The sequence below is a fragment of the Diadema setosum genome, chromosome 7 (assembly GCF_964275005.1).
Source record: "Diadema setosum chromosome 7, eeDiaSeto1, whole genome shotgun sequence".
In the NCBI taxonomy this organism is placed as follows: domain Eukaryota; kingdom Metazoa; phylum Echinodermata; class Echinoidea; order Diadematoida; family Diadematidae; genus Diadema; species Diadema setosum.
In genome coordinates, this window is record NC_092691.1 from 35,281,951 (window position 1) to 35,296,025 (window position 14,075).

General features: G+C 40.1%; 1 protein-coding gene across 1 annotated transcript; it reads right to left on the minus strand.

Annotated features, from left to right (window-relative positions):
- Window positions 1-863: 863 nt before the first annotated feature.
- On the minus strand, window positions 864-9,751 carry LOC140230843 (tRNA (adenine(37)-N6)-methyltransferase-like). Its single transcript, XM_072310990.1, has 4 exons — window positions 9,453-9,751; window positions 8,813-8,973; window positions 7,549-8,094; window positions 864-1,546 (listed from the first exon to the last, which is right to left on the minus strand). Exons 1-4 carry the CDS (start codon window positions 9,707-9,709, stop codon window positions 1,299-1,301), a joined length of 1,212 nt encoding a protein of 403 aa, XP_072167091.1. The 5' UTR covers window positions 9,710-9,751; the 3' UTR covers window positions 864-1,298.
- Between the last annotated feature and the right edge of the window lie 4,324 nt (window positions 9,752-14,075).

The following is a 14,075-nucleotide window of genomic DNA, read 5'->3' on the forward strand; positions in this document are numbered from 1 at the left end:
ATAAAATTTCACTATTTCCACCATATCTATTGAATGCCTGAAGAGATTTTCTTGAAACTTAGTGTATACATGTATTACCCAATTAAGATTCTCTGGTGAAAGTTTGGGTCATGAGGTCAAAGGTCAAAGGTCAAAAGGTCAAGTAAAGATATTGAAACTTCTTTTTTTCTCCGTACCTTGGAAAATTGTTCAAGGTATCTTCATGGAACATAGTATATACATGTACTGACTGGAAGTAATTATCTAGAGAATGTAGGGTTCATGGGGTCAAAGGTCAGGGGTCAAAGGTCAAGGGCAAGACTTCAAAATTTTACTATTATCCTCATATTTATGCAATGCCAGCAGGGTTATTTTTTTTTACACTTGGTGTATGCGAGTGTAACCTAATAGAAATTCTCTGGAAAGTTTTTTTTTTCTTCTTTTTTTTGCCTCAAAGGTCAAAAGGTCAAAGATTAAGTGAAAGTGCTGAACTAACTTTTTCCTCCATATCTCGGAAGTGGCTCAAGTTATCTTGAAACTTAGTACATATTATGCATGTTCTACCTGAAAATAATTATCTTATGAATTTTAGGGTCAAGGGCCAGATGAAAATGGTAACAATTATTTACTATTCAATTCAGAAATTGCACTTTTTCTCCACACCTGTACCTTGAAAATTACTCAATGCCTAAATGTATGAATGGGTCAAAGTCAAGTTTAAGACCTTAAATCCCTAGATACATGCTCTCCTATTCATCCAATTAAACCTAGGTCAAGGAAGGTGAACATTCAACGCATTTGTGACAAACTTGTCATTTCAATATTTTGCCAATTTTGTGAAAATGTAATCACACATTGTCCACATGTACTATCTAGACCTCTTGGGAAAATCATGCATTATGGCGGAGGCATACCAGTCGCCAAAGCGACATTTCTAGTTATCATATTTCTTGCTACAAACCATGAGAAATTTGTGAGGAGATGATATCGTTACCTCACCTCATCTCCCACCTTGGATTGTGATAGACAGTATAAGTGTGACGGTAGGCAACATTTTTGTTAGCTATTTATTTTGCGAATGCCAGTCGACTCACGAAATTTACGAAATAAAAGAAACATTGCAAAATATACTGTGGAAACAGGTTTTTATGTATGGAATTCTTGGCAAAGAGTAGAATTAGTGCATTCATTAGACATCTAACAGTTGCTTACACTCATGTTACAGAGACTATCAGAAATATTTTGATCTATAGATTCTAAATTGCCATGCTTGAAATTTTTTACTCATAAATCCTCACTACATCAAGATGACAGATTTTTCAGGAGAGATTGCTGCGATGACTCTTTCCCGGGACCTCCGCTTCAGCTATGTGCTGAATGTGCAGCACTTCAGCAAAGTCGCGGCCAAACCAGCTGGTTATGTGCAGAAGGTCGAGGGTGAAGTAGTAGAGTCTGTCTGAGCAGCTGTTTCTTCTGTAGACTGAGCGTGGATCTGCCGCCAAGATCTCCTCTATCGCCTGCCGTGCTTCTGAGTAGTCCTTGAGAAACTCCAAGCTGCGAGTAGAACCTAGAACAATGCAGTCAAACGGACAACCAGCATTACACAAAACTATTGTTGTTGTTGTTTTTTGGGGTAACGGGAGGGGATGGGGTGGGTGGCAGCCTTCATGTACAAACTGTGAAAGTGGATATTTTCGTGCGACTAATTTTTCGTGCTCTGCCAGGGAAGACGAGTTTCGATGTTTTTAATTAAGGAAATCAAGACATTAACTACTGGAACACATGGCAAGCAAATATATTTGTGTGCTTTTATTTTCACGCTAGTTTCTGGTTGCGCGAAATGTGCGATAATTTCAACACTGCTAAAATTTCCACTTTTACAGTACTTGACGACAAGGGCGCCGGAAGCGGGGGGGCAGGGGTGGCACTTGCCCCCCCAAACAAAATGTTGGGGGGGCAAAACGAGTTTTTGCCCCCCCAAAGTGCCCCTGTAGCAAATAATTAATCACTGATTTAAAGACCAAAATGAACAATAAAGGCATATTTCTTGTCTAAATGTTGTAATTTCATAACTGAAAATGCAAAATTTTTTGCCCCTAACGGGGCGAAAGTGCACTAACAACATACATTATTGTATCTATACACTAATAGTAACCTATGAGTAAATTTTGTGTATAGATGGTAGCCTCGTGTCCTCGAGTGTGCCCGCTGAAACATACCTTTAGTAAACCTTACATATTTCATTTTCTTCTTTGCTTTCTAGTAGTATAAGAATATTTTTTATTGTTCGAACGATGCGATCACGTTTAAGCTTTTAATGAGTACATTTCAGATAAATTGCAAAGTGAAAGTGGCTCGCTCTATAAAAGCGACTTTTATATTCTGTTTTTACAAAAAGTCCCTACCGTGGGAGGGGGTATCCCCCCTCCCACACCCTCCCCCCCCCCTCGATCGCTTCGCTCCCTCGCCGAAGATCTCGCACCATCACATTATTAATGTACTCCCGTATGTTATGATCATAGTCCTTCCAACTGATTTTTTCAACATGTTAATTCCCCAGAAATTTGCTTTAATTCTCTATAAACGCGAATTTTATACTCTGTTTTTACAAAAAGTCCCCACCGTGGGAGGGGGTATCCCCCCTCCCACACCCTCCCCCTGCTCGGTCACTTCGCTCCCTCGCCGAGGATCTCACACCATCACATTATTATGTACTCCCGTATGTAATAATCACAGTCCTGCGCACTGATTATTTTCACCATGTTTAATTCCTTAGAAATTTGGTCTATAAACGCGACTTTTGTACCCTGTTTTACAAAAGCTCCCTACAGTGGGGGGGGGGTAATCCCCCTTTCCACCCCCTCCCCCCGCTCATTCGCTTCGCTCACGCGCCGAGGATCTCACATCGTCACAATGTGCCCCCGTTGAGATTTTGCCCCCCCAAAACCAGAAGTGTTCCGGCGCGCTTGCTTGACGAACAGCCCACTAGTGTCCCTATGCTGTCTTATACTACCATTTTTTTGACATCTCAAAAACAAAATTATTTCAGAATCTACAACAAGAAGTTTTAAAAAGACAATACAGTGTAAAACTCTACCAGCTCCACAAAAAAAAAAAATAATCTTCTCTTCTCATGCAGAAAATGGTAGGAATTCAGTAACACAAGTACTGAAGTTTGTGCAGCGATCACATATTTTCATCAGACCCAGTGGATTAGACTTGCATAACCCTGAATAAAATCCATCCCAAACTGATGTTGCTTAGTTTACAGGTAAGTTAAAGGACATGATCACCTTCGTATACATGTGGATTGAGTGAATACAGCAACTTCAGTAGAACACATCAATGAAAGTTTGAGAAAAATTAGACAATCCATTCAAAAGTTAGGAATTTTTGAAGCTTCTTTGCAGTCACTGCTGGATGAGAAGCCTACAACAGTTTCTGATGTCACATACATAGAACGATATAAGGAAAATATAAAGAAAGTTTCACAAAATTTCTTTTTTTTTTTAGAAAGAAAAAATCCTAACATTTCTTCAACTTATAACTAATATCATGTCAAGGGTACAGTGAAACCCCGTTATAACGAGGTCCGTGGGACCGGCGATATTACCTCGTTATAACCGGTACCTCGTTATAACCGCACACATCAAAAACAAAGAAAAACATAAACACGACGTCATAATATACCCAACAATGAAAGTTACGAACATCCTTTGCGTTGTTATTACACAATTATGGATCGTTGTTATCGAGAGAATAAAGGGAAATTATTTGTGAATTCGGCGAAAAAGTCGGGGTTGAAATAGGTTAATTTTTTATTTTTCTTCCGAAAATCTCTTCGCATATTATAGTGCACGTTATTTTCTTGAGAAGTAGGCCTATATTATATTAAAATCACATTGTATAAAATGCGTTGTTTACCGTTTTACTTGCGATGTATTTTTACGCTGTTGGTGTCAAGCGGGAATGCGATAATTTCATGAATCATTTCGGCTGTATTCTTATACAATGTATGATCGTTGCGCCCGAAAGGATTAAAATGCGTTGTTTATTTTCTTCCGAAAATCTCTTCGCGTTTTGTACATCCGTTCTATTTATTGAAAAATAAGCGACAGGATTGAATTTAGAAGGTTGTGATCCTTTTTACGCAGATCTGTTCCTCATAGACCATTCTAAAAGAAAGAAAATCTTCATTGTGAAATGCGTTGTTAAAATTGTGATAATGAACAAACCCAGATCTATTCAAATTGTTAAATGCGTTTGTTTCTTTTTCTGAACACCGACTAAGTATGCGTTATTCAATATTTTTTTACGCTACTGTCGACCGGCGAGATCGCGATGATTTCAGAGTAACATTCGTGCGTCGTTTAGCGTAACTTGCGGGGTATTTTTACGCTGTTGGTGCCCAGCGGGAATGCGATGATTTCATGAATCATTTCGGCTGTAATCTTATATAATGTATGTTCGTTGCACCCGAAGGGATTAAATAGATGCATTGTTCATTTTCTTCCGAAAATCTCTTCGCGTTTTGTACATCCCTTCTTGAAAAATAAGCGACAGGATTGAATTTAGAAGGTTGTGATCCTTTTTACGCAAATCTGTTACTCGTAGACCATTTTGAATGAAAGAAAAATCTTAATTGTGAAATGCGTTGTTAAAATTGTGATAATGAACAAACCCAGATCTATTCAAATTGTTAAATACGTTTGTTTCTTCTTCTGAACACCGATTAAGTAACTAAACATGCGTTATTCAACTATTTTTACGCTACTGTCATCCGGCGAGATCGCGATGATTTCAGAGTAACATTCGTGCGTCGTTTACCGTAACTTGCGAGGTTATTTTACGCTGTTGGTGCCCAGCGGGAATGCAATGATTTCATGAATCATTTCGGCTGTAATCTCATACAATGTATTATCGTTGCGCCCGAAAGGATTAAAGATGCGTTCTTTATCATCTGCCGAAAATCCCTTTCCATTGTATACATCCGTTCAATTCAACTATTTTTACGCTACTGTCACCACGCGAGATCGCGATTTCATTTTCGGCTATAATCATACACTCGTATTTGCTAACCAGCAAAAGAACTGGAAGTCGGGACTACAAATGGAAAGGATATAATGTTGAGTTGCACACGCATTTCATTCCATATTTGCCACTAATGTCGCTACATGAAAAGTTTTTGAGTGCGTTATCTTTTTTCCCTTGTTGCGCTGTGGTCTGACCTATAACATTACGCACGCGTGTGATCTCGCGAAAAAGAAAATCGAGTGATTATGTTTAATAATTTAGTAGGAACATCGAATGGTATTAATGTGTTTTTTTGCGTGGTTTAGAAGAAAACATGGAAGGAACCATTCTCTGCAAAACGGGAAAAAGACATGGATAGCGTGAATTCGATTTTCAATGTTTCATTTGTCTCGTGTTTGAAAAGCGGCAAGTCAAGAAATGGTACCTCGTTATATCCGATCATAATTCTTATGTTTTTCTTTATCATGATGCGCCGAAAATGTCCTCGTTATAACCGGAATCTCGTTATAACCGAACTCGTTATAACCGATTCGTTCTGCCATAGGTTTACACGCAAAGGGAAAAGGGACCGACGCGATCACCTCGTTATAAGCGGTTCCTCGTTATAACCGAACTCGTTATAACGAGGTTTCACTGTAATATCATTCCCCCTGCCTTTTGAAAGAGGGAAGTCAAGTGCTCTCAATAACAGAGTGTTATAAAATTGCTCTGAGTTTAATTCGTCAATGTGTAAATTTTTCTTTAATTGGATATAAATTTGTGAGTAATGTAGTGCAGTGTTAGTGATACACTGTTAATGACTAGAGTTTATGATATGGATAAGAAAATACCAATATGTTATAGGAAGTGCGCAGAGCGTGTGAGGGATATCATTATCTGAATACAAGATGCATGGTGCAAAGAGACACACTATTACAAATCATGTAAGTATAATAATTATCATTTTGTATGGGAAGATAATAAGGAAGTATGTTGAGTAAAATACTCGTATTGTTTTTTTGTACTATTGATTTCTGTAATTTTCCCAAAACTGAGGTGATGTTTATGTGCACATGAATGGATAAAATAATCATGTGTTTGCGTTCATAGATGGATAAAGATGTGAGGAGTAAGGGGCTATAATTGTTATATGTACACGGCTGTCTCACGGCAATGGTGTAAAGTGAGCACTATGAAATGACTGACGTTATCCAGAAGCTCTGTGGTTAGTATTAATGACCCAGCACACATAAATCTTATGATATTGGGATAGATTTTATGATGGAATTGATTGTATTCGTACAGCTGCATTGGAGACGCTCCTTCTGGACGCATCTGTCGCGAAACGCGACGCAACCGGACCGGCAGCTCCGTGTCTCCACTGGCATACGACTGCCGAATGTCGCGTCACCGTCCCGGACGTCACTGATCCCTCTTCCTTTAAGGCCGGCGTGATACACTCCAGTAGACATCGTGGCTACTGGTACCCTTCCAGGGGGACTCCGCAGAGTATTGTATCTTGCTGGATGAACCTCGTCCGCGACAACCTCGCCAAGCGTGCACGCACCCATCGTCGGGCCCCACCTCGACGGTGCTACAGGAACGTTCCGCTTGCAGTTTGAAGTACTGTAGTTGCCTCTGGTCTGTATAGTAAACTGTATAGCTTTTATAGCGTGTGCGGGTCTCTGTAATGTAATAAGTTATCCGGTATTTGGAAATATTTCCTTTGTTCTTTTTGTTTTTTTCCACTTGCTTTGGTTCTGGACTTGACAAGACAAATTACAAGATTACACTGATTTATTTAAAAAGTACTCAAGGAGTCATCGTGCACTGTGTCGTAGTTCACGTTATTCTTCCGTGGGCAACGCCCTTGTGACAGAGGAAAAACAATTGATCTACGTCCCCCACTCAGGTGGTCATCTGCAACGCATGCGCATTCCATTTTTTTTTCCTTTTCTGGAAAAGGGGTACATTTCAGGGGTTCAATTCTAAAAAAAAAAAAAAAAAAATCCCCCAAAAATCATTGAAATAGGGGGTCTTTTATTTTCTACCCAAAATCTGGGGTGATTTTCAAATCTGTCCTGAACAATTCTGAAATGGGGTCCTGAATGGGGTTAGTTTCAAACTCACACAAATATTCCAAAATAGAGGGAAATGCAGCCTCTTGGTGTTTGCCCGATTCTCCCGAATGTACCGTGCATGTTTTGCTGCAAAGCATGCCGGACTGGTCTTCTCTTGGCAGGACATTTCGCCACATGCGCTGCACGTGCATGACCCTGCTTATACGTACACTAGCAGGCTTCCCTTCTATGATAGGAGGATAAATTTGATGACTTCCCTTTCAAAAGCCCATGATAGGGGGTCAAAATCCGAACCCATTAACCATCCTTAAAGGGGGCATCTCTATGAATCTTGAACAATCATATACGCAAATGGTTGACCGCCTGAGTGGAGGGGGGGGGGGGCGTAGGCAGAGGAAAAGCAGAGAGATGGAAAGAGAGAAAGAGAGGGAAAGGGAGGGGGAGCGAAAGAGAAAACAGTTATTCTCATCCCTACCTCCTTTATTCCAGAAGGATGCTAGCTGTTGCTCAGCAGTGGGCGTAAACCTTACTCCCAGTTTCTTGATTGGAGGGGTACACACCCAGTCTGCAACCCTGACATCGTCCCCACTTCTGCCGTCCTGTGGTGTGCTACTAGAACCACTGTCAGCCCTCTCACCATCAGAGCTGGCTCCAACAGACGCAGGTCTTGTCTGCACCTGACACAGTTTATTGAAACCACTTTCACTGGGTGGAGGATGCCGGCCTATCCTTTTTGTTGTATCGGCGGTTGGTGGAAATGTGGCAGAACTTCCATTTTCAGGGTCATCTTTAGTCCTGTTAATGGTGCCTATATTACTAAGCGAGTCATGTGTCTGATCACTACTGTTCTCACTGGTGCCGGTAGCATCCTCTCCACAGGATGCAGTGGCTTGGAGAGATTGGTTCCCAACGGCTGACTCTGTTATGAGTTTGGGGGAGTCGTATTCCGGAACGTACGGCTTCACATCCAGAACGGGCGTCCCGTCTATCATGTCTGTCCCAGACAGGTGCAATGTGTCTCCTGAAACATACAGTATATTGATGTTGGTAAAACAAAACATTTCAGTGAAACTCCTCGTTCCCTCTGTGCCTTAAAAGTCTATATAGGACATTATGTCAGAATACTCATGGATGTCTAATCACAGCATTACCTTAATTATTAGTTTTGGGGGAAAAAACATATATGAATGTATATGATACAACTTCCATTGCTCAGAAATACACAACTTCACAATACAAATATCGGGCATTCATAGACATATTATTTTTGTGTGTGTGCATAGACTTAACTAGACATGCATCAATCCACTTTTTTAAAATCATTTCATTCTCATATTCTTTCTTGATCATATGCTTGCTCATCTTCATGAAATGAATTACTATGCCAACATTTTATGTCAACCCTTTACATAAACAACCACAGACAATGCACTTGGTTATGTAAATATTCAGTGATCTTACACTATGAAAAAATAAAAAATGATGACTACTTATACAAATTGATTAGTATTATTTATAGATTCATGCCCATGTTCATCATATCACAACAATTTTATTAAAAAAAAAAAAAAAAAAAAAAAATTGAGATGCCGGTTCCCTTCTAGGCTGGTAAGTAAAGAAAAATATGTCAGGTGGCTAATGAGTATACAGAATAGCTCTACCACAAAAAAATATTGCTGCACCCTGTGCGTAACTGCTTGTTACAGCTGCAACATCCTGTCAAATAAAATTGCTTGTACCTTCAACTTTATCAAGCCTTGCAAGAGTCAACCCGATGGGATTGGGTCGATGAGGGCTTCTGGAGGCAAAGACTCCAACCTTCCGGCCATTCAGTCTGGGTGGCTTGACCTTCGCTTTGCTGAAGCTGTCTTGGCTGTTTTCATGGAACACGAACAGGATCCTGCGTAGGTGAACATCATTGTGACATGCACTGGCCATTTAGGAAATCTTGGAAAAGTAAAAGGACACCCTAACACTAATGTCTTAGTGCAATGGATAGAGTTCACTTGATGTGATATGTCACATAGAAATTTTGATAAGATACTCTATCACTTTGATATTGAGGGTAGTATCAAGATAAACATTAGGAGGAGAAAGGGAGGAACAGTGAAAGAGGATAACATGCCTGTAGTGATTCACTGAAATATCTTGATCTTCATCACGGGTGCTGCAACTGAACAAGTCAAATAAATAGTTTGTATTCATGAGCAGGGCACACAAAGCCTTCATGTGGGCAGAGCATGGACAGTTATGATGCTGCACAACAACAACAACAACAACCACCAACAACAAAAATCTCCTCTGTACTATTACCTGTCAGAGGATGCTACTTCATCTACAACACTTCAAGAGAGATTTTAGAGAGATTGATAAATGTACCAAACATGAGAGAACTCTGCCAGGCCATCCAGAGAGTGATCTGGGCAAGGGAAGACGGATTTCAGTATCCGCAGTTTAGCCCTGGAATAGCTGCACACAGTAGGCTGCCGAGGCGTTCCATTCTTACTCTTGAAGCAGGATTTGATGTGGCCGATGGGTGATGCCTGATTGATTCTGTTAGTGGACATCTGCTTCTTTCTGGGACAGTCATCTTCAGCCTGTGCTGTGGTCATGTGGCTTATATTTGATGACATCATGAAGTGCAGTCGTTGGAATATTTCAACTCGGATGGCTCTCCTTAAAATGCGAGTATGGTACAACCTACAGAAAATTATAATATATACAGAGTCACAAGAAAACAACAAGGTATGGATCAGTTCTGACTGTGCTTAATCTTTTAGCAGCAGACCCCTAAAACGGGCAACAGAAACAATGTGCTTAAAAGCTGAGAGCTCAGAAGATTAAATGGTAAATTTGTAAGCTAAGCGACACATATTCTGAATTGAAGGTGGGGCAGAATGAGGGATGTTTACAAAGCCCGCGTAACATTGCATTTTGATGAACAATTTATGGCATTCATTCTCAGAGTACTTTGACTAACCAGCATAATATATCACATGTTGGCCTTTGTTGTTGTCTTGTTGCTTGGTATTAAATTCAGTCTAAAATCTAGAAATGTTTGGCTTAGCCGACAGGATCATGAAAGATTGACATAAGCTATTGATTTACTGTGAGAATAATCCATTTCTATTTCATTTTACATTTGCAGCAGCCAGGGGATATGTGACATTAAAGATTTTACAGTTTCAAGTAATAGCAATAAAATTATTATATCAATTTGATTATCACAAAAGTAGGGCCTACGGCAGGACTCAACACAATCTTTTTTCATTGGTGACCCACTAAGGCCACTAAGCCACTGCCACTAGAGGAGAATCTGCCATCTGTTGTAAATTTGAAATATTGGTGGCCAGAAAAGTAAATCTTCTAATATGGCAATGCAATGCTACCTTCTTCCCTCCCTTTTCTTTTTTTTTTCCGCTAGCACACAGAGCTCACAGAGACATTTATAAATGTGACAATGCGCTATACAACTTACAAGTACTTTATTGTATTGTGAATTTAATGGCCCAAACTAATAGAGGAAATGTAAACAATCCAAGAATATTTAAGATCAATATCCCCCCCCAAAAAAAAAAGGCAACTTTGGAGTCTTCACTCTTAGTAGCCCAATTGGGCCACCCAAACCCCCCCCCCTTTTTTTTTTTTCTTTTTTTTTTTTTTTTTTGCGGTTTGGTGGTCCGGCATCAATTTGTGATGGTCCCGGGCGACAGCAGCACAGCACAGGGCAGGCAGGGCCACCACTTAATATTGAGCCCTGTCTGTGCCCTGAGACTGCGACTGAGTGAAGTCCTCACAGGAGTATTCCTAAACATTGACAGTAGAGTCTATAATACGACAGCTTTGACAGCTAGCCCGAGCAGAACTGTAACTGTCACTATTTATACAGCGACTGGGCTGTTAGCCCGACCAGACGCTGTGTCGCTACGTACCTACGACCAGCGACTGGGCTGTGTATAGTTATACGACAGCATGATTTTATACAAGTGGGACTACACACTCTTCTCCTGCCGATTCGCGATGGTCACAGACAGACTCATACAGACAAAAACTAACAACACTGAAATACTGTTCAAGAACATAAAACCAAGTGTAAGACTGTATGTGAAGACACTCACATTCTACCGAAACATTGTTGAAAGAACAATGCAATAGAAACGTAAACAGAATCTTGCTTGTCCTTATGCTCGCCTGTGCATGTCGCTGTGCCCTGTGTACCAGTGGTCATTCATCCATCATGGCCTCGATTGCGTAATACTAGTACCCCGTACACCACAGGCCGTTTTTACACACAGTACAGCACGCGGTCACTCGTTGGAAGCTGGTCGGAAGTAAAGTTTGGCCAACCAATCGAAGTGTATCGGATGGCAGTGGGATGAATCTGATCGACTCGTATTTAGTTGACTACTAGTACAAGTATCAGGTTTAATAGTGTCAGGCACAGGTCAGGTGGTGATTCGATGAGGTAAGATCATCCAATGATCCGATGACGATCACGCGCGACTGACACTGACCAACACAAGTCGGATTCATCAGATTGCGATCCGATACACTTCGGTGGGTAGCCGGAAGCGAAGAACTTCGTCTCTGACGAGTGACCGATATGGATAAATTTCTGCGTGAAAGCTCTGGAAGGGACACGGCAAACCACCAATATTTGGTCGTGAAATTTGAGTCGAAATTCACCAATAATTACCGTCTAAAATTCAGAAATAAATTTTAAAATATGTCACACACACACACACACACATACATACATACACACACACAGACACAGACACACACACACACACACACACACACACACACACACACACACACACACACACACACACACACACACACACACACACACAAAAGCCCACTGATCTCTGGGCCGATAGGAAATATCAGTGGTGAGGTACTGATCTCCAGCTTCACAGGCTCTCTCTCTCTCTTATAACCACTTTGTTTGGTTTTGTTTTTCTAGCTTTGCTTTGCTCTATTTTAGATTTCTCAGCCATTGCAAAACTGATTTTTATCAACTAAAGTTTCAGTTCCTCTTAGAATTGTATACTCTTGGAATAATAATTCATATAAGTGGTTTCTTTTAAATCATCTCGCCAGAGGTTAAAATCTGAATTCCCATCTAGTCCAAAAAACATAAAAATCATGCAATAAGGAAAACATATATTGTAATACAATTAGAAATATACAATGATAACAATAAAAGTACCACCATCATTATCTTTATCATCCTTTATTCCAAGTGTTATTGTCATTATCATCATTATTTTCAGTATGCTCCTTTGTGGCCATAACTGTTACACTATACAACAGTTTAATCCAAAAATAAAAATTGGGTTTGTTATTCCGAAGGTACCTTACCAAACAATGAAATAATATTTGTATTTCCATAGGTTTGTTAATCAGAAACTGAATTAAGGTACACTACAGGTGAAACTGAGATAAGGTTCGTACTTATTCTGAGTGAATGATCTGTGGCGTACTGTAGAATCATATCTCATCCCTACGATGAGAAGGGGCAAGGGTAACCCGGGGCGCTTCTTGTACACAGTTATAATGTTTCGCGTTCGGCGTTCGGGCTGTGTTTCGCAGTTTATAGGGGAAGGGTGGCTATCCTGTCGGTCTCGTGGAAAGAGTATAAACAGTATTTAACTTATTTTCATTTTTGAAATAAAAAGTGCTTGACTTTATACTATAGCTCCTTTCATCAGGCAGCTGGGCATTATATACCCAAAACAGTGTCAAAAGTACATGTACACATATATTGGGAAAATATATGTACTTTTCATAAACAAAATTGAGTCAGTTGTCTGTAGACTGGTTTTCTTAATTATTGGGCCTTTATCTGTCCACTACAGGTACTACGATATCACGAATCGTATATAACCTTTTCATCCCGCGATGGTGGCAATTAAAGGGGCATTCCAGACGATTTTCATAATTTCACATCGTGTAATACATAAATCAACAGATCCATGTATAGATTTGTGGAATTTATTGTGGTCCTTGAGCAGAGAAACCAATACTCTGAAAAATCCTAAACAAATTACACTGAACAGTCTTGATGATATAGGAGCCTCACGTATTTCAGAAATGTACCAGTGTTATTCCATTACAATACCGCTTGATTGACAAGTTCACCTGTGTATAATGTATATGCATACCTTCTTCTTTTGTTCTGCTTCCTCGAGCCCCTACTCATGCATTCTTATGGTGAGGCTGCTATGTCATCATCCTTGTTCATTGCAATTTGTTATAAATTATGAAAACACTCTTATTCCTCATCCCAATCACGATAAATTCTGAAACTCTGTACTCAGCATATGTAATTTAGCGTTGTCCAAAATATGTAATGCAGTAATCTGAAAATCGTCCAATACAGGTGTATGTATGCCGTCAACTGGGCAAGTATCTCGTCGTGTCGTAAAGCAGAATGGCACTTTGACGCTTCCGTATAAGATGGAACCGACATACCTTATTTACCCTGCTTAAACCAATTAATAAACACAGCGCCGTTAATCCCTATCTCGATACCGCAATCTGGTAATTAGAAACAAAAAACTATTGAAATGTCCCAAAACACGAAAGAGGGCTCAGATCGCTCGCGGCAGGGTCTCGATGACGTCATGCCTTACCTATGTGGCTTCTAGTCTTTGATCAGTACGCTCTTCCGTGTTTGATATCCATGAAAAAGCCTAATTTTTTTGTTCCCTCCCCAGTGAGGAATCTGTAGCTTTGAAAGAACGAAAGGTCTGTGATTCTTAGGGGTAAATTTCAATTATTAGATTTAAAATACGAGTTAGTTCACAACTTTGCTAGAATTACCACAGCGTCGACGCTAAGAAAAGTAGTGTTGAGTTGGTCGAAATGTGAAGATATTGCGGGTATGTTCACACACACAATCATACACAGCACAGACGCACAAGTACAAATACTTGTAGGATAAGAACCAACATGCACGCCATCAACGCTGCCGTGCGTAGCTGATTGAGGGCC